At 39.7% G+C, this 21,834-nt stretch overlaps 1 protein-coding gene across 1 annotated transcript; it reads right to left on the bottom strand.

The window, feature by feature from the left end:
- Positions 1 to 2,169: 2,169 nt before the first annotated feature.
- FKTN (fukutin) lies at positions 2,170 to 21,537 on the bottom strand. The gene is made up of 10 exons (XM_063294922.1): positions 21,427 to 21,537; positions 17,415 to 18,211; positions 17,091 to 17,150; positions 16,330 to 16,533; positions 14,408 to 14,685; positions 12,777 to 12,909; positions 10,331 to 10,460; positions 7,951 to 8,084; positions 6,679 to 6,809; positions 2,170 to 5,038 (listed from the first exon to the last, which is right to left on the bottom strand). The coding sequence occupies exons 2-10, from the start codon at positions 17,517 to 17,519 to the stop codon at positions 4,825 to 4,827; spliced, it is 1,389 nt and encodes a 462-aa protein (XP_063150992.1). The 5' UTR covers positions 17,520 to 18,211; positions 21,427 to 21,537; the 3' UTR covers positions 2,170 to 4,824.
- Positions 21,538 to 21,834: the final 297 nt, after the last annotated feature.

The raw sequence follows: 21,834 nt of genomic DNA, 5'->3' as shown, positions 1-21,834 counted from the left end.
AAAGAGGAAATCCAAAGATTCATCACCTTGTCTTCTATCAGTGTAAATGCTCTACTGTAGGCCTGAGAAACCTGTGGTCTTTCCGTATGTTAGTTTCCAGCATCCCTCACCATTGGTCATGCTGGTGTAAAGCTAGGAACTGTAGTTCAGCAAGCAAAATTTGGAGAGTAACAGCTTCACAATTCTTACTTTATGGGGTCTGAAGTCTTCTGCAGACAAAAAGCTTTTACAGCATTATGGGAATTCTTAATACATCTAGAGGACATGCAGCTTAGAGAGGTTGAGCTAATCTGAAAATGAAATGAAATGAAAAATAAATAGAATCCTGTTCTTACAGAAAGCAAAAAGGACTAAATAAATACAAAGCTTATCTCCATTTCCGTTAGAATTCTGTGAAGCTCAGAAGTTTGCATAGGCCCTTCCGTAAAGACTGGTTGTATAAAAGGCAGTAGCTTATGGCTATTAACAACAGAAGAAAATATGCTTCAGTATGGGGAATGTTTTTGAAATGTTTGAATGCTTTTACTACATCTCAGTGACTTCCTGGCCACAATTAGTTCCTGTTCAAAGGAGGAAAGCAATGATTTCGAATCAAGTAGAAATATGAAGCCATGTTCTAAAGTGGGCTTCTGTATTCTAGGTTGTTTGGAAGCCATTTACAGTAGTATTTCATTCAGTTATTACAAGAAGCTGCTGTGAACTGCAATTTCCAGCTTGTTCAGAGATAAGCGAAGTGACTGCTTGCAGATGTATTAAGCTCTTAAGAATATATGAGCTCATCACCCCAAATAGCCCAGCATGCAGTGGCAAACTAGATGCATGCAGGAAGTTCACAACTTAGGAGGACAAAGCTCCTGCCATTTTTGTTCCCTAACAGGTACTTAAGGTACGTGATCCAAGAAGTACCATATGGCCATCAGAACTAGTCACTGATAGCCCGATTCTCTAAAAATGTCTCCATTCCCCTTTTTAAACAATCTAGTAAAGGTAAAGATTTCCCTTGACGTAAAGTCCAGTCGTGTCCGACTCTAGGGGGCGGTGCTCATCTCCGTTTCTAAGCCTTGGAGCCGGCGTTGTCATAGACACTTCCGGGTCATGTGGCCAGCATGACGACTCGGAACGCCGTTACCTTCCCGCCGAAGCGGTACCTATTGATCTACTCACATTTGCATGTTTTTGAACTGCTAGGTGAGCAGGAGCTGGGACAAGCAACGGGAGCTCACCCCGCCGCGCAGTTTCGAACCGCCGACCTTCCGATCGACAGCTCAGCGGTTTAACCCGCAGCGCCACTGCGTCCTTCCTTTAAACAATCTACATTGACAAAATATTACATAATTTAACCATGCGTTATATAAAGAAGTACCTCCTCTTATCAGCACTGAGTCTCCCAGCATTTAGATTCAATGGTTAACCCAGTGTACTGACGGAAGAAAAAAAAACTATCCATGGGTTCTACTCCATGCATTTTCATAGTCATGTGTGTACCTCCATATCTGCTTTTGCTTTAAATTACAAAGCCTGAATGCTGTAGTCCTCCTCAAAGGGGAGTTCCATTTTTTTAATCTTTTCCACATCTACAGCATCTTTTTGGGGTGTGCTGATCAAGATTTGAAAAAAGAGTTTTCCAAATGCTATTGTGTCATATTTACTATGTTGGCAGTTTTATTTTTAATGTCTCTTATAATGGTTCTGGCATGAAATTAGCTTGTACAACAGCTACACAATAGGTGACATTTCCATTATGTCATCCTCCAAGACCCCAAAATATGTTTCCTGAGCAGTCACAGTGGCTCAGATTCCATTAAGGCATATATGAAGTTGTTTTTCTGGTTGTTTTTCTTTTTGCCTCCAAACTGTATCACTTTGCAACCGCACTCCCATATTTATGTATATGTATATGTGTGTGTGTGTGTGTGTGTGTATGTGTGTGTATATATATATCTAAAATTTAGTCAGTGACTAAATATACAGTGTATACAGTATCACGACTAATCCAAGATCTTTACTATCCAAAGTTAGCCGTTATACTGCATAGGTGAATGGCAGCTTCTCCAATAAGGGAACCTTAAAGTATCAATGTAATATTTAGCACAAACCATCCATCATAAATATATTCACCTAGTAAACATCAGTCTTATGCAACAGTTTTGTTTTCAGACATTTATTGCAAAGAAACACTTGGTAGGTGCTATCCTGGTTTTTTTTTTTTTTTAAAGTCCCAGATCACTTTAACTAACTTTGTAATGAGTAACAGACTGAACCGAAAGTTAAAAGTATACACCAGCACAACAAATACAGCAAGGACATTGGAATCTTGACCATGATCCAAATAGGACAGTTGAGATTTGCAGGGCTTTGAAAGAGTACTTCACTCCAGCTGAAATATTCTTGTGAGGCTTAGCATGGTGGAGCCTCACTCAAGCAGGTGCTTTTTGACTTTCTGCACCTGGCAGAACTGAAGAAGTCCATCTTGACTGGAGGCCTCAATCAAGGTTCAAGTGATGTGCTCCGCTGGATTGAGGCTGTTCTTCAAACTGGCCTAGAGATTATATTCCCACTGATTCCAATGGGATTTAAACACAACTAAAATGCCTACCCATGGCAAGTTGAGGGAATTTGAAAAAGGGCAAGACAATGGATGAGTGGATGGAATGATCAGGGATAACTGAAATGTCCCTAGAAGACCTCGAGATTGTTACTAGGGATGGGTCAAGATGGAAGGCATCTGTCCATACGATAATCAGGGTCAGACTTGATTCAATGACACTAAACTAACATATAAGAATACTGTACCTTGTACAAAATGGCAAACAAATTGGTCAATAAATTAGATATATCTGTCGATAAGTTAGATACCTTATAATTTAAATACTATTTAAGTCAAAGAATCTGCATTAGTTCTTACTCTGTTTTTCCATTATATGCAAATTGTGTACTTGTGTGCACTGGAAAATATTCTACTCACATTTTCTATCCACAAAAACAAAACCAATTCTTACTTTACTGGATTTTGTAAAAGAGCTCCAAATAGTTAGAACTGCCTTTAGGACACAGTTTGTCATATATATAAATAATATGTACTATGAAAACTCTTTCATAGGTTTAGTTCTGTTTCATTTAACACTTCACAGGAATTCTGTTTGCTGGACACTTTTTTTCTATTTCAATCTCCTTAATTAGCAGGTCGTCATAATTAATTTAAAAAATATATTTTAATAAAATGATCCAAATCCAAAGATACTTCCTATTTATTACAACAGAACATTATTTAGTAGACTAAGGATGGCCAGCTTCTATTGTTACTCTTTCTTCATTTCTCTAGATGGTGTGTGAAAGCAGAGAAACATTACCTTTCATGCTAATAAAATCTCCAAGTATTTAGACTCCAGAATCCCCGCACATCTAGATATCTTCAATGCTTCAGTGTGCAATATCTGAATTTCAGAAGTCTATTAGCCAATACTTACCTCAACCACAGCAACAAACTTTAACAAGTATTCAAATTGGTCATCTGATACTAACTTTAAAAATACTCTAGGATTCATGAGAGGGTGTTCTGTGGTCATTTCAACACTAATAAATTACATAAGCTTCCATGCATTTTAGTCCATTTCATCAGAGGCACAGAAATGGAATGTGATCCATGCAAGCTTACATAATAGTACATTTGCCAGTCTTTAAAATCCTAAAAACCATTTGGTTGCTTTTGCTACAATAGACTAATATAACTATCCCCAGATACAGATACACCCACATATTGTTAGCAATTCTAACTTTTTAGTTTTGCCTCTAAAAGGGACATGTGGTTCAGCTTTATTTCCATTTAGAACAGCATGGACCACAGGGAGTTAAAGACAGGAAATAACTCACTACATGTAGTCCTCACTCACCAACTGCTTGTTCAGCAACTGTTTGAAGTTATGATGGTGCTGAAAAAGGAGATTTGCAACTGGTCCTCAAAGTTGCCGCCATCGCAGCATCCCCGCAGTCACATGATCACAATTCGGCTGCTTGGCATTGACAATGGCCACAGTTTCCTGCAGTAAAGTGATCACCATTTGCAACCTTCATAGCCAGCTTCCAATAAGCAACATCAATGGGGAGCTGGTAGAAAGTCACAAGTCGCAGTCATGTGATGTTGCACTTAATAAATATGCATTATTTGCTTAACGACCGCAGCCAGAACTGATGTTGTAAGTTGGTGTGGTCACGTGATGTCACATTTACTTACTGCACCACTTAGTGACCAAGTTGCCAGTCCCAATTATGGTCGGTAAGTGAGGACTACCTGTATTTCGTTTTTTCTCCTTTGACAAGATTTCTTTTAAAGTGATCTGCTAGGACATTTTCCCTGCCCAGTTTTTATGATTTTGGGTAGAGTACCAAACCTCCCAATTTAAAGAGCCCTGATAGGCTGCCAAACATGGTTGGGTGAGTAGTACTTTTATCTCAGGATTATTGTAGATTAGAAGAGAACGAAGAGTTGCTTTCTTGATATAAGCATGTTTGCCGTAACGCAACGTCCAAATAGCTGCCAGTGTTCATTTTCATCTTTTCTCTCTCTCTCTCTCTCTCTCTATATATACTGTATACTCTGTGTGTGTGTATGAAAACGCTTTCTGAATTCTTCCATCCTCAGCTACAGAAAATCCTGAAGCAGGGCACCAATTTCCACATGTATTGTACCACTGAAGCAGTGGCAAAATCCTTTACAAGGTCATTCATTACCAAATCCATGAAGCATCCCAATGCTGATGACTTCTAGGTGAGGCATGATGCAAATGGCAACAAATACATTTCTGATGCCAGTATCTTACAGATCAATCAGTAGAGTTGAATGACTTCTTCCCATTCATGGATAGGCCAGATTCCATTAGGCTGGACATTGGGGGGTGAATTTTTCCAATCCCACACTTTAACAGGAACCTTCCAGTCTTTACCATAATTGGCTTCAATATAGTGGAGGGTTTCACATGGCACATGTACCTTAAGTTCTAGAAACTCAGTCCAGCATAGGGTGAATTTGGGAAAGAGGTACCTGCAAAAAGGAAGAACAGCTAAGATTGTGTAGGTAATATGCTAAGCAACCAATGCCAAGTAGGTTAAGTTCTTAGATTATTATGTGGCAGATTGGATATAAGCTATATGCAAAGTTAGCTTCTGCAAGTGATATATGTTATACTAAATTATTAAGGAAAGTTGTTGTTGCATAATTTATTTTAATTCTGCTGAGTTATAATGACAGATGAGGAGCTATTTACAGCACTGAAATGCAATCTCCAAACTCTCAAAGTCCCAAGGAAGCAAATTCTTCTCCTTTTTAACCTTTAAGCAGGCATTTTGAAGTGCATAATCATGAGAATTAGAGACATTTTTTGTTGTTAATAAACATAAACTTTTGAATTTCAGGACACTCATTTCCTTAACCTGCTCCTGAAAGTGTTTCTGAACTAAAATTCCTGCAAATTGTCCAAGCGTCTGCTTTGCAAATTGAACTGATTAACCACACCGAAAAAAAAATCTTCACTAGTGATCAAACTTGAACCAAGATATGATCAGTCACATCTTTGATCAGAGGAAGAGAAAATAACATGCTACCCCAGAAATTCCACCCATTCTTTATAAGAACATTGTTGATCCAAAGATCATTCATTTTTCCTATAATGTCATCTGTATAGAAGAAATCAAGCTTAATACCAGCATCTTAACCCACAATTATTTGGTTAAATGACTCGCCTTGGATTGAAATCTTTTTTCTTTCCCATTATATTCCCTCAACTTAATTTACTCAAATAATTCATTTCCTTCCAGTTGAGTTACTGGAATGAATTACAGCTATTCTAACACAGTAAAATTGACAAAGCAACAATTACAGATACAACAAAGAATGAACAGCTAAGCTACAAACACAACTGAGAGTTAAACAAGAACAACATTGGTCCTAGATAAGACTGATGACATTCTGAAAAGTCCAGAGAAATACAGAAAAGTCTTAATCTGTATTTTTAAAAAACAGTTCAGAAGGAGATTAACTTTTCTGGGCTAAAGCTAAGGGGAGAAATTACTTAAAAACTCACAGGGTTGTTGTTGTGGGGAAAATAGGAGGAGGAAAGATCTGCCTTGAGTTAATTTATAAAAATAATAAAGGTGGGATAGAAAATAAATAAGATAGATAGATAAGATAGATAGCACTCTTTGCTATTTCACCATCCCACCTGATTCCAAAAACTGGGGTAGTGGGGCCTCTGAGTATCTGGGTATTCCAAGAAGCTCATGTGGGAGAAACTGACTTAGATTTCCAGATACAAAGCCAGTTGAAATCTTGAGATGAATGCCAGCATTTTGAATTGTGTTCGGAAATAAGTTTTACATATTGTAGGAGGTTCTGCGAAGTATGTGCAGAAGGAGACACTCTGCAGAAGTTAAACATCTGCAGAGGTAGGCTGATAAATGGGCATCAGCTTATCTTTCAAAGACATTTGTTGTCCATTACTGAACTTGCCACTGAGAAACTTCCTGAAAAATTTCTTAGGAACCCAGCCAATGTTCTCCATAAAGCTTAACGTTCATTAGAAAGGAAGCAATTATTTTTTGGGCAGTAGGCTATGCCTATATAGATGAAAAAAGATAGCCCTTTAGTAAGGTTTCCCACCCATAGATACCAACTCTGAGTCATACTTAAATTTCTTGCCCGATTTGGCCTGGGTTCCTCCATTCCACATGTGGTCATCCTCTTCATAGAAGAAAAAAATGTCAAGCTTCACATCATCTCCTCCTCCCTGGAAGGAGAGCTCTAAACTATCTTCAACCTATAAAGAAAGGGAAAAAAGAACTCAAAACATAGATAATAATGTAGGCACTCATCAAAATTAACCCTCAGATTCCCTTCCAACCCTGTAATTCTTAATTCTGAAATCTGAGTACTTTCTAGCAGTATTTTGAAGATTAAACTTCTTAAGAATTGATAAAAAGCAGTTGAAGGAAATGGTATGGCTCTTTCAGCTCATGAAATTTGGTTGGGAAGAGGAATCACTTCGAGTGCCAAGATTATGAATGTTATGCCCAGCGTAATATATAATGTATATGTATATGACAGCATCACAGGAATGTAACGAGTCTTCAGCAGTTTCTTTAGATTTCTTTTCTAAAGAAACTGAACCAGAAGTAAAAGACCAAAAAGTGTTAAATTTCTCCCTGCTCAAATGCTAATAAAACTAACAGGGCTGAAAAGTCAAGAAGTATGATAATTATGATAATAGAAGAGAAAGAGAAGAGATTGTGGTAAGCCCTGTAGACAGTCTACAAGATAACACAAGTAACTCGATATTTACAATGTACTAAGGGCTGTACCATTTGCTCCTCTGAAAAATAAAAAGAACAAATCTCTCACTAAGTTTTCAGAAAACATTACTTCTGGGAGTATAACAGCTGAGGAAAAGGAGTAATTTGCAAGAAAACTAATGCAGGCCCTGGTCTGGACTGGGAGCATCTTTTGATTTAGGAAGCTGTGGCCGCTTTTATGTTGAATTCTAGCACACAGTCCTTGCAGAGTTTTCTGTTCCCTCTCATTTATCCTCATAGTAACCCTACGAAGTTGAGTTACTTGAATAAAGATCCTGATTGCCCTAAACTAATCAACAAGCTCCAGAGATGAAAAAAGATCCAAAACCAAGTCTCTCCACTCCCCACCATCCCTTGGCCACAATGCATTCTTCTAATACAGTGTTTTTCAATCTTGGCAACTTTAAGATGTGTGGAGTTCAACTCCCAGAATTCCGCAGTCAGCATTTTGGCTGGGGAATTCTGGGAGTTGAACTCCACACATCTTAAGTTGCCAAGATTGAAAAACACTGTTCTAGCATAACCTAATTAATCCTTTAATATTTCAGACATTCTGAAAAAAGGATTGGCAAGAAAGAAAAGTACGAGTCAAGCATATTATTCACCAACCTTCCCAAATTTGTGCTTTATCGGTAATCCAGCCGTCTGAAATGCTGGAATAATATCCGGTTTATAATCTTGAATAAAAATCCCCAAGTCCACGTCTTTACTGTAAGGAATAATGTTGCACTGTCTGTACCAGCCTAAATATACAACAGATCCATGAGAAATTTAACACACAATCATGCAGCTCCTACACTGATGAAAAAGAGGACAGTGTAGTTAAACAAGGCACAGAAATTATACCCACAAGTTTTCCTTTCCAAGGAAGGATGGAGAATTCAATCTCTCCTCTAACAATCTGCTGCATTTGTATGGTAGAGAAGAGGGAAATTTCCTCCTCTTGTTTTCTATGATGGGAAAAGGAGGAGGACAATTTTACTTGCCCAGACCTGTTTATCACCCAAGGCTGTTCGGTAAATGCTTAAACCTAAGACTGAACTACCATTTTCACAATTGAAAATGGCTGATTTCTTTCTTCTAAGAGAGTAGTCCTGTGATTTACATGTTTGGAGAAAGTGGCATCTTTACAATTATTAAGAGCAATTATATCAAAGAATCTGCAAGATTCAAATGCTTAAGACAGTTTGAAAAATCCAAGTAGAACCATTTCTGGTGAACCATGACAAAAATTCCAAAAGTTTAGGGACCTAATGTTTGCAAGTGACTTTACCCAGAACAAACATTTATTTATTTATTTAATTGATTTATATGCCTGCCCATCTTGCAAATGCAACTCTGGGTGACTAACACATGAAAGCAATAGAAAAAATAATATTAATAAAGACTAAAAACCTACAGTGGTCCCCAACGGTAAACCCAGACAAAGCAGTCAACAAAAGCTTCTCAATTGGCCATCTAATCTCCTGACCCCACATAATGGCAAAATCACAATAACTTTGTAGGCATACAGAGTAGTCATATTTTTAGTATTACTCAACAAAAATAAGGGTCAAACTTTGGAAGCTGATTAGACACTTAATGCAAAGATGTCTTGAGAAGTCTTGAGAAGTCCATAATAAAGACATAGAAGGAAAGAGAAGAAGAAGATGACCAGCAGCAAGGATGGACTCAGTTACAGCGCTGATTAGTGCACCATTGGAAGAGCTGAAAGACCAAGTTAGGGACGGATCATCATGAAGAAAATCTATCTATGTGGTCACTAAGCGACACCACCAACTTGATGGCACATAACCAATCAAACAACTATATTTAACGATCTTACAGGATCAGGATAAAAGGCTGTTTGTACAGATTCCATGTGAAAAGACGCAGCTACTTTAAAGAAATGCGGACAGGCATGGTATGTATGTATGTATGTATGTATTTTCTATTCCACCTTTATTATTTTTATAAATAACTCAAGATGGCAAACATACCTAATACTCCTTCCTCCTCCTATTTTTCCCACAACAACAACCCCGTGAGGTGGGTTGGGCTGAGAAAGAGTGACTGGCCCAAAATCACCCAGCTGGCTTTCGGACCTAAGGCAGGACTAGAACTCACGGTCTCCTGGTTTCTAGCCCTTTGCCTTAGCCACTAGACCAAAAGGGCTCTCCATCCCCACACCTGCTCCACAGCACCTTTTTGGCTCTGGATATGAAATACTGCACACTACTACTTACACTTGTGTAAGAGGCTTACATGAACCAATCAGACGTTGACCATGTGTGTTGGATTACAACTACCAATACTCCTCCAACACGGCCCTTTAATCCATTTAAGGAGCGTGAGGTAAAGAAAGCTGTATTAATGCAGTGTTTAACTCATCGCATTAACAGCTGTAAAATCTCCTAGCACAAACATTACTGGGGTGGGAGACGAGAAAAGACTCTCTTGCACGTATGCTTCTGGGATTGTAGCCTAAGGCATGCTAATTAGCATTCACATGGATTCCATGGTTCCATGCATTTGACTGGAGGGGCGTGGTGGCTCAGTGGTTAAGACTCCAGGCTCGTCGACCAGAAGGTTGTAAGTTCAGCGATTTGAGACCCGAGTGCCACGTGACGGAGTTAGCTCCTGCACTCGCCCCAGTTCTTGCCAACCTAGCAATTCGAAAGCATGCAAATGTGAGAAGATAAATAGGTACCGCTTTGGCGGGCAGGTAACGGTGTTCCGTTTAGTCATGCCGGCCACATGACCGCAGAAGTGTCTTCGGACAATGCTGGCTCTTCGGCCATGAAATGGAGATGAGCACTGCCCCCTAGTGTCGGACATGACTAAACGGGAACCTTTACCTTACCTTTTATGCATTCAATCAGTATTGTCTTGATACATACTGTACTTCTGCCATGTACCTAATTTGATCAACTTCCCCCTCAAGCTCAGCTGCCGGCATTCCTGCTGCAGAGAACATTTCTGGGTTCCAACGTGACTGCAGATGACCTACCAAGACAAGTTCCGCTACTCAGCCAGAATCGTACTCCTAAAGTGTTCAATGTCAGAGCGGCAAGATGCAGCAATGCCTTGGCTTTTTTCCTGAATTCCACTGCCTCAAGGGATGTATCATCAGGGTACAGCTAGAAAAGAAAGAAAGGAAGAGGAGGGAAAAAAAAGGAGGAATGACACTGTAAATTCTTTATATGTTGTAACTGAAATGCAGGCATTTGTCTCTAATTTGTACCTTAGCTTCCATGATCATTTTTGATATTTCCATGCCAACACTTAGAATTCCCCCAGAAGAAATAAGTAATTGTTACAGGTAGTCCTCACTTAAACACCCTAATTGGGACCAGCAGGTCCATCATCAAGTGAAGTGGTCGCTAAGTGGGAAATCACATGACCATGATTGTGCTTTCCAGCTGGAAAGAGACAAGACTAGTCAGTTTCACCCCTTTGGCTTTTGTGTGCCTCCTAACCACTCCCCCACCCTTTGGAATGCTCCAATGCCTGCTTCCTGTCTTGTACACACTGAAAGCAATGTGAATATGCCACAACCCAGGGCTGGGAGCCACAGGAGCACTATGCAAACAGCTTACTCTCTTGAAATCCCTTCCTCTCCAATCTCTCCACTCTGCAAGGAGGGAATCAGAGAAAAAAAAAACAGGTAAGGCACAGGACAACCTGTATAGTACTGACCGTAATGGTGATCACATGACTGAGGGACGCTGCAATGGCTGTAAAGTTATTTTTTTCAGCACCGTTGTAACTTTGAAGAGTCGCTGAATGAATGGTCAGTAAGTGAGGACTACTTGTATTAGTTTTGTATTTAAATGATGGTCCTTATTGCCTGCTTCATGGAAAACAGAAGGAATGGGCCACAGGGTCAGGCAAGGACCCAATTCAAACTGGTGATGATAACCACAGGGGGTAGCTGACACACAGCTTTACAATCAAAGCTTTGGGGCCACAGATGAGAAGAATCTGATACAATATGAAGTCTTTGGGATTAAATGGATTCCCTCCTTGTGGTGAAAAGCGCTGGCCAGAGTTTGAAAAATAAATATTAAAATGTACAGCTTTGGATCCAAAGCCCATCAAAAAAATCGCCACTGCAATCAGTCCCATTTTCATCTTCACTAAAAAATGCATTCCCCTTAGTACTTGTAACAAGACAGCTACAAACCACTTCTTATACATTAGTAAAACTCAAAGCATGGTTTAACCCACAGAATTTTTTTTTATCCAGCTGTTCTTTTCTACCTTCCTGCTATGCTCAAATGACAGTAAAATATTTCTTGCAATGAAAGAAACTAACTGTTTCATTGCCAAGCCTTCTATGTTCATTCTTTGGCGCCATCAAGTGTCAAAGCCACAGAGCAAATCTTAGAAAGTAATTGCTGAATAGGATTCAGCATGGAACTGTGGCTGACTGAAAAAGTGAAGAACTGAAGCACAGGTTGTCTATAGAGAGAAAAGATTAATTGGGTTAGGATTTCAACACAACTTTTGAATATTGGTTTTTGCCAATATTTAAAAACCATGCATGTGTTTCAGGGCACCCAAAGGAACTGTGGATTTTAACAGTGGCTTTCCAAACCTGTGACAAATTGCTTTTTGAAAGGGATGAAACAAGTTGGAAGTAATTCACTGGGTCCTAGGCTATATAGTAAGAGAGCCAGTTCGGTGTAGTGGTTAAGGCATCAAGCTAGAACCCAGGAGACTGGGAGTTCTAGTCCCACCTTAGGCACAAAGCCAGCTGGGTGACCTTGGGCCAGTCATTCTCTCTCAGCCCTGGGAAGGAGGCAATGGCAAACCACTTCTGAAAATGCTGTCAAGAAAACTTCATGGACTTGTCCAGGCAGTTGCCAGGAGTCAAGACTGACTCAAAGGTACCAAAAAAAAAGCTATGTAGTGAGCTTTAAGCACATGATTGCTCCAACTTGAACAGGGGCAACTATAGAATCAAGTACACACATGATTAAAGATGCACCCTTAAAAGAGTAAAAGCCTGTTTGTTCAATGAGATTGATCTTTTAGCTGGAGTGTAGCATTGCAAGACAATTCTCTGCTGAATGCACCAAATTGGAATTGCATAAATTACGATTCTCTGAGTTCCAAAGAGCCACGGGACCAAGATCTCTCCCATTTTGCAGTGAGCAGCTAAATGCAGTATTAGTAGGTTTACAAAGGTCTAGCTGAAGACTGCATTTACATGTTGATTGAGTCTACTTAGTACCACAGATCTGGTAGAAAGGAAAGAGACCTCCAATTACGCCTTTTAAATAATGTTTCCATTTCAAACAATTAACAAGAATTAGCAAGCATTGCTATTTCAATCCTGGGATGTGGAGGAACTGACAATAATGGAAATGGTGCACTTTTTGGAACCAGTGGTACCATGGATAATGTCGTTTTTATTAAATCAATTAATTCCAAAAAGAAATGATACTAACCTGGAAGAAAGATCGAGCTTCTCTGTATCGACATTCCACAAATCTAGAGTGAGACCTTTCCTCGAGGAACCTGGATGGCTCTTTTGGAATCTGGACTATTAATCCATCAATGGAAAGAGTTAGTAATTCCATCCTGTTACAAAAAGGGGAAAGTGATGTTATCCAGACAAGGAAAAGGTAACAAAAACAAGATGTTTCCTTTCGAATTTGCATTATTAAGATAGCAAACCAATAAATAAACAATTGCTGTTCCTTCTGACACACAGCCACAACTTGCATTTTCATCTAAATTTTTAATCCACTTTAATCTGCAATTCTCAAACCATCCAACTCGTTTACTGTACAGCTAAAAAAGAACCAAAACAATTGTAACAATTGGGTGGCAGAACTGCCAATCAAAGGAAGGCAACATTGGGCACCACCTCCTGGGTTCTATTCCAATAGGAACTTGAACAGAGGCATTTGAGGGGTGAAGGTGGAAGGACAGATCTGAGGAAGGCTTGGAGTCCAAGCTTGGGAATCTCTTCTGTGTCAGAGACACAGACTTGGGAATAATTTTAGGGCCAGAGGAGGTTGCTATGGACAGGATATAGACAATTTGTAGAAATAAGTGAACCTGTTTTAAAGCCCATTTTTTACTTATTTAATAAAAATCAATGTGTTCCCTTATTCCTGTATCAACCAAGTATCTGTGCTATCCTCTTATCTTCCCCATATTCTCCCTGTTAGAGACTTAAAGAATTTCTGTACTCTCAAAGGATTTTAGCGGTGGCAGGAAAACAAAAGGATAATCCAGGAAAAGATCTCCACAACAAGGAGGGAGGGGAGGCAACAAAACCGTGATGCTTTTACCATTTTATCTGAAGGCTGCCTTGAATGGGTCTGGTAAGATGAGAAGTAGCATATATAACTGGAAGGAAGATAAAATAATAAGCTTTCTAGCTCATCAGCTGAACCTTCTGACCAAGGACACACTGATTAGGAATGCATGACAACACTACTAGCAAACGGCAAAGCAATTGTGAACGTGTTCCACAATCGCAATGCCAGATGACCAGACAACTCAAAAGAATTGTTTTAATTAAGTGAATCAAGTGCTTTGGTATTTTAGAAGCAGCCCATCAAAAGTAAAAGAAGAGAGATGCCCTACTTTCCTGTATGAGCATGGATTCTGTGACTGGGGAATCATGCAATTTTTTCAGCTAGGATGTACTGTGGGGCAGTAGTAGATTTCCCTGTCATTTTTCCTGCTTGATCCACATTCTCCATATTCAGAGATGGGCCTTCCTTTGTTCAGAGGTTACCATAGTTCAAAGCCATTGGCAGGGATCTCTTTGAGGGTGCTATTCTTTTGTCTGCCCTGAACCTACTGCCAAATAAAGTTGCCAGGCAATTCTCATCTCTGGCATCATGTAAGAAAGAGAGAAGGAGAAGGAATCTAATGGCCTCATTACCAGCATTAATCAAAGTACAAGTTTGCTTTCCTAACGCAATTCTCATCACATTTATGTTCCTAGACGTCTGATTTCATCCGTTATCTCAACCTTTTGGAAGCACGTACAACAGCTGTGTTTGGCAAGAAAAGCCTTACCATCATATACAACAAAAAATACTGCCCTGCTGTTTCTTACTTGTCAAAGGCTCCAGAGTAGCGTCCAAAATGTAGCTTCTGGAAAGGCACAAAAGTCCTGTCCATGTGCTGCTTCAGCCGTAGTGGCCCATGCCAGAGGTAGTTGCCACTCCTTTCATAGAAGACTACTAGATGGATGGCATGAGTTGCCTGCTTGAAGATGTAATGCAGGGGGACTTCTGTTCCAGAGAGATCCTCCATCCCTTCTAACCGTGGATCTTTACTCTGAAGCTTTAGCCACTGGAATCCCATTCTCTCAGCAGCCTGAAACAAGCCCACCTAAAACCAACATAATGTCTTTGTTCCAACCACCTTCATAAAACTTCAGCTGTGCTTCACTGAACACTCCCTTTTAGGTTGAAACGAAAACAAAACATGGCAGAAGAGAACCATCTCATGGCAATTTCATCATCATTTTCCAAGAAGCTGTTCTTGAGTATAGTATCATTTAGTTAAACCAAAGTTCTCAAGACAAAATCAGAAAACCACTTTGGCAGAAATGAACCTCTATAATGGTCCAAGCAAAGATGCGTCATCTCTAAATACCAACATCAGGTCATTCTCCCAAGAATTTTGCTGCTACTGCAGCATCGTGTGTTGGGTTACCGCATGACTCTCTCAAAGTTTCTCAGGAAATACACCACCACAGATAATTAATTCCAGACCAGGGCATTGGATGGAGACCACATTAGTCACTCTGCTGCAGAGAGACCCCTCCTTGTTTTGTTAAGATTTCTCAGTGGCATTCACTTCTGTTGATCAAAGTGTTTTTTTGGACTGCCTGCTTTTTAAATGGCAATTCCAATTAGTGTTGTGGAAAGAGAAGTCAAACCCTTGAACACTTCAGTGGGCACTCCATTTTGTTTAATGTCTATATGAAACCAATGTGAGAGATCATCTAGTGGATTAAGCTCAGGGATCAATATGCTGATCATTCCCAGCTTTACTTCTCTATCTCTTCTCTACCATACAGGAGATGCAGTGGAAGTCTTGACCCAGTGCCTGAAACTATGAATGACTGAATGGGCTATGAATGTTCCACCTATTTCTATAGATGGGGCTGTGCTTCATCTGAAAGAGCTGGTGTGCAATCTGAGAGGTTTCTTGGAGTTAGTGGCACCTGCTGGAACAGCAGGTGGAAGCCATGGCCAGCAGAGTCTGCAGCCCGCTTTGGTGAGCTTGCCGGAAGTGTCTCTGAACTAGAAGATGCTGAAAGGAGTGATTACACTCTCGTCATCTCTCAGACTTCTGCAATTCACTCTATGTGGGGCTGAACTTAAACAGAACTCAGAATTGCAGCTGGTGGAGAATGTGGCTACCCACTTGCTGATTGGTGTTAGTTGTCTCAGAAGAAAAACACTTGCATTACAAGAGCTGCATTGGTTGCCAATAGGTTTGGACCCAATTCAAGATGCTGGTGATCACCTATTAACCCTATTCAGCTTGGACCATATTCTGCAAGTAGACTCTGCATACCCTACATCATCTAGTGGGGAGGGAATGCTTTGGGTGCCATTCCTCAAAGAGACTGGGGGATTGGGACCCAGACAATATCATTCTCAGGAGCAGCCTCTCCCCTGTGAATAGCATAACCCTGGAGATCAGATGTGTCTCTACCCTCATGCCTTTAGAAAAATGGCAAAGACTGTCCTTTTTCAGAAGGCATTCAGGTGGAAGATCTTACTTAATGGCACCTTTTTATAAACAGCATTGAATAGAATCATTGATTATTAAGTGTTTTTATCCTGTTGTTATCTATGTTTTAGTTTCATATACTGGAAGCTGCTTAGAGTCAAAAAAGTAGGGAGCATACAAATGTGAGCAAATAAACAAACATGTGCCTTTATCCTTTATCTCTCTTTTGCATCCTATTAAATGACTGCAAACTTTAGCAGTTAGATAAAGCTTGAAAAAGACATTTACTTCAAGTTTCCAGGTTTTGTCCAGTAGTGCAAATGTGGTATAATCCCTTGGGGCACAGAAGTATTTGCATTCTGAGGGGCTGCCATCAGAGAATGTCCTAAGCTGCTCCAAATCTCTGTCAATCAGTCCCAAAAGGATGGGATCAATCAGATGCACAGCTATGTTGTGGCTGGCCACCAAATTCAGAAATTTCCTAACCACGTGCTGTTTAAAAAAGAGAAAGGGAGGAGAGGGAAAACATCAGGGGTAAGTGTTTGCTGAAAATCAGTATCAAAATAACAACAGTAATTAGTACTAAGCATAATAATAATTGTAAAAGTTCATCAGCATCAAGGGGTTTTGTACAAATAATCACAATTAATGTTACAACAGCTGTTTTGGTGAATCTGGCAAAAATCAAACTAAAGATTGAGGAAAAAAAAAAAAGCTCAAAAGATTAGGATAAACTTTGGTGCCAAAACCAAGGCTGGGTGCCTTTTTAGGGTAGAAGGCTGCATTCAATCTCTTTCAACGTGTCAGGCGTGGCCCTTGAAGAAGTGTAAGCGGTAGACATTAATTCCCAGTAAGTAAGTCACTATTCCTAAAATAAGTACAGTAACTTAACACAAGTTATGCAAATATTCCCCTATGTATTTAATAATAATCCTTTGGTAATTATTATTTGCATGCATTCTCCTCATCGCCTCCCTCCTTTTCACTGAGTTGTCTCTTCCATGTCAAGTGTGTTGTTTCTGAGAAGTAGTAAAGTCAGATGTATTTACCCATTGACTACTGTCTTGTCCTGCTTTGCTCCCTTTAATCTTGGGGAAAACAGCTCCGTTCTAACAAAACCAAACAAGAGAAATAAAGCTCTACCACTCCAATCTCAACTGTGCCATGAAATTATAACAAAAAATGAAGCTTCAGTTATTTTTACTACCAAGCAAGTACAGTATGGTTCAGAACAACATTTGGTATCTCTGCCTTCTATAAATGATGTTTTGTTTTGTTTTGCCAGCATATTTTAAGTCACTATAAGCGCTTGTTTAGATCTGTAACTCTGGGTTTGGGTTTGCTTGTAAAGAATGAGTATCATCAAATTTTACCTTTGGGGACAGATAATACTTATAATAGTACAACTGGAACAGGAGAAAGATTGAGCTGGTCAGGGTAAGAAGGCCCAGAACTACGTTCTTGTTAATTCTCTGCATCAGTCTTTCAAACCCTCCTGGTAGTCATTAGAAAGCAGTAGTTTGGTGCTTCTCATCTTTTTAGATGGTCTATTGTGAGTTTCAAAGGAAACAAAAAATTGAATTAAGCTAAGAAGGTATAATAGTCTTATGCTTTTTAAAAAGCAAAGCTGTTGTTCTTCTGTTTAAATAGCTATCCTACAACACAAGTTCTGAGATGTAGTTAAAACTCATCATAAAAAATTAAAAAGTCATTTTACTGATTTACAACTGACTTGGTATTGCTTTATTTTGCATGTTGCTCTGAACAAGTTCATGCCTGGCTCAACAATGCCTTGAAGCTGTCACTAGGCAAACTTTTCTGGGAAGGACATCCCATAAGCAAGATACCTTCTCACAAATGCTTACCCACTTCAATTCATTTTTTGGGAGGAAAGGTAGAAAAAGCAGAAACCCAGTCAATCTCAATACAAGCTATCATTTGATGTTATTTCTAACATTAATTTCCTATTCTAATGACAAAGAAGTAACCTTACCCCCAACCCAACATGGCAATAGAGCAGTTTTTCCAAGATGGAACATTTTCCTCAGTCAAAACATACAGTCCAGACAAGCATGGCAGGTTAAGTACTGTATGATGTTTGCTTTTCAGGTGAATCTTCTAGATAAATGGGGGTGTCGGGATTTCAGTGCTCTCCCTTATGTTCCAATGGCTGGGAGAGAAGAGAAAGGAAAAGTGTTAGCACTACAAGGCAGACCAAGCCAAGAAACAGATGCCAAGAAACAGATGCCCAGCGTGCCTTAAAACTACTTTTATTCAGATTGGCTCTAGTCTGAATGTGCTTCTCCTTCTCCTTGCTTTATATTCATGTGAATTAGGGGGGCATCTGAGACATTTTCGTAATTTCCCCCGTAGTCTGGGCTTAAGCAATGTTTATGTAGTTGTTGCCATAGTAATGGATCTCCCCTCTCTCTGTCAAGCTCATCCTCTTTACCCTCTATGGAAAGTAGCTAGAGAAGTTGCAGAGAAATGATAGAGACAAACATTTCCTCTTCTTCTCTGTAGCCAGAATGAATGATGTTGCCTCATGGAAAACTACCTGCTTCCTACTGTGAATTGAACAGACAGGAAGCAGCCAAAGGCAGTTTTGCATGTGCAATGCACTCTTGATCCTGGCAATCCTGATGGATATTCCCAATGGTCTGCTTGAAAAGGACCTGCTCTGCTCATCCCTTTCTCAGGCCTAAGTCACATGTTGATGAAAAAGCTACTACAGCTGGGGTCACTCCAGATGAATTATCTGGCATTGATATGTGATTTATGCAGGGTCCTTTTGGTATAATAGATCAAAAGGAAGCCTCTCTGCTGCAGTTTCTTAAAAACTGAACATCTTCAACAACTTGGGCTGGTGGGGCTGAAAAGGCAAGTCTTATGATCTCCAAATATGGCTAGCCTTCCCTTCCCTTCTGCAATTCATAGTTGCAGGGGCCAAATACAATTGAGCAGCAGAGTATTCTTTCTAACAGATAGAAGAAGTAGAAAGATACAGTAATGGTATTAACCCTTTTATATTATTGCAGGAACTTGATCATTCAAATCTTGAACCTCCAGGTCTAGAAAAGGGACTGGCATGATGCTCAGAAGAAAACCCACCAGATATACATCCAATCTGAATTCATCTTCAAAACAGTTAAGCAATTTTATTGCAGAAAAAGTGTCATAAGACCAAGAAAAAGCAGAAGCAGAGCACAAGTGGTATGCCTTTTTCTGTGAGCAAAACCTGGAATACTTCGGAATTCAATTCCCATTTAATTGTATCTCACTTTCTAGCCATCAGCTGAACCTTCTGACAAAATTCACATGGAATGTGAATGCATGATAATAGTACTAGCAAACTGCAAAACAATTGTGAACAAATTCCACAGTTGCAATGCTGCTAACCAGATGACTCAATATCTCATATTCCTGCAAGCATGTAAAAGCAGATTCTCAACAAGAATGAATTTTGGGTCCTAATTCAAGGAGCATTTAATTTGCTATTACCAATTTGAATACCCATCAAGAATGCTGAAGGAGACAGGCCTTGTCTTTCTAATATTCCTGAGATATTCAAGCAAATTGCAGGTTGGGTAAGTGCAGTATGTCACTGTGGTTTTTCTTGACATGACTGTGATTGTGTGGTTTGAGTTTGATTGCCCTTGGTGCTGTGGCACTATTATTGTCATTTTTGTTTATTGGTATTTATTTATTTATTTATTGTTCTATTGCTTTTAATCCCATGTTCACCACCCAGTGTCACAATTGGGTGGCAATATAAATCAAGATTAGAAATTTGTAAAAAGTAGTAGTAAAACAAATGTTTACTGAGACATCTGAAGTGGACAGCATATTATTTTTCCCAAGGTAGCAGAGGTCAAGGTCCTACTATCAGGATCTGAAGCATTCCATCAGCAGCAAGATCACATGAACAAAACTAGATGAGTTCCAGTTGAATCAAGGCAAAAAGGAGGAGCAGAATCAACTAACAAATGCAACTGCCCAGAGTCCCTCTTTTGGGGGAAATGGGCAGTAGCAAAATTTGAATAAATAAATAAACACACTGCAAAGCTATATTCAATTCTCCAAACTCCTTGTGCCCAGATAATCAATCACAAACATAACAGTAAGCAGGCTTTTGCAGTGTGAAAAGTGGCCTTTGTTGGCATTTCTTTGTTTTTGCACCAAGCCATAGGTTACCATGGTAATTGAGTACTTTCTTAAGTATCGGCAGGGTGAAGAGGTTGAACTTAATTGTCCTCAGTTTTGGGTGTTAAAGCTGCATTGCCTGGGGGAGGAACTTGCCTGGACTTCTTTTAGTTTTGCTTTTGTAGCCTTCCAGCCCAGTTGCAGCTCAGTCCTCTCTGAGCGTGTGTGAATGCACAGCTTGTAAATATGTTTTTGTACTTTCTGTAAATAAATTTATTTTTATAGAAATGCCTGGTGTGTGATTTTTCTGATCTCTCGGGCCAAACGCTTTCTAGCACTCTGACAGCCTTGACCCTTGAATGAAATTGAATGTGGTTCAAGCATTCCCTAAAGAGACTTACTTCAGACTGCGCATGTTTCAGTTTGAGTTAGATATGCTACGCCCAATGGCCATTTCAGTAGAAGTGTGTTAAACAGTGATGACCAATCTTTAATTGCTTCCATAAAATTGCATTTTAATTTAGTGCCTATTACCCAATGTTGTTTCTAATATTCCAAATTTTTCCCCACATATCAAAGTTTTTAGTTTCTTTGAAGGAATGTTCAAACCTCACAAAATAGGTTAGATGCAATTTTTTTTTCACATCAACTAATATAGCCAAAATACTTGTGCAGATTCTGGATACAAATATACAAATATGACTACTATTTATTTGCATCATTCACAATTTTCTGGAAATTCCATGCCTGTGCTTGAAACTTTATATAAATAATGAGCATAACCCACCAAGGTCAGTCACTAGAAAGCCTTTTATCAGAAATAAACATAAAATTATTTCTGTCAATATCAATCCAGCATAAAGAACAGTCCTCGGCTGACAGTTTTTTTCTTTCTTCCTTCTCAGCCAAGTTTAAACTAGGAACATTTACAAGTGGCTGGTGGAGAGTCAACCATACTCCTATGGAATGCCTGATTCTCCCAAATACGGTTGTAGGCAAAACTAAATAAAAACTAAGGGAGCTTGATCTCAGTAGGGGACATTGGGACTTCAATCCTGCTGGTGAAATTTAATCTCTCCCTTTCCTAAATGAAGTAAACCCAAATACGACATTTATTATCTATTCCCTTCCTCTTTTCCAACCCTGAAAATTAAACACGCATTGGGAAACCAGAGACCTCCCCAGATGCCCAACAACTACAAATCCCAGCATCCTTCACCACCGGCCATACTGCATCAATACCTGGAGGGCTGCCGGTTGGTTGCTGAGGTTTAGACTGTGCAGTCCTCCGGGCGAAGAAAGCTGCTAACGCTAGCTTCTTGAAACGTTTGTTGCCTCGTTATGCTGAAATACCTTTTTCGCTTATCCGTTCAAGACTGTTTGCAGTCTACAATAAGGGCTAACAACGCGACGTTGATTCCCTTACCTGCTCGGCGCGAGGGGATGTGGGGGAGACCGTGAGACGCAAAATATAGGCTTTTCGGGCACGACCCACCGTAAAGCAAGGCCACGTTTTACGTCAGCTGTAGCTCACAGCGATGCAAGGCGAGTTGCGCGAGGAAAGGGAGTTAGTCTTGAGGCGTTTATGGGGCCTCGTTGTGCGAGGAAAGGGAGTTAGTCTTGAGGCGTTTGTGGGGCCTCGTTGCGCGT

Source organism: Candoia aspera, chromosome 2, assembly GCF_035149785.1.
Source record: "Candoia aspera isolate rCanAsp1 chromosome 2, rCanAsp1.hap2, whole genome shotgun sequence".
Taxonomy (NCBI): Eukaryota; Metazoa; Chordata; class Lepidosauria; order Squamata; family Boidae; genus Candoia; species Candoia aspera.
The sequence above is the reverse complement of the archived record's forward strand: the minus strand, read 5'-3'. Positions and strand labels throughout refer to the sequence as shown.

Coding starts and splice junctions, on each gene's coding strand:
- FKTN (XM_063294922.1), bottom strand. CDS start 17,519: ATGCAGAGAATTAACAAGAACGTAGTTCTGGGCCTTCTTACCCTGACC. Junction 16,534..17,090: donor GACAAGACAGTAGTCAATGG/GTAAATACATCT, acceptor TTTTTTAAACAG/CACGTGGTTAGGAAATTTCT. Junction 12,910..14,407: donor TACTCTGGAGCCTTTGACAA/GTAAGAAACAGC, acceptor TTTTTGTAACAG/GATGGAATTACTAACTCTTT.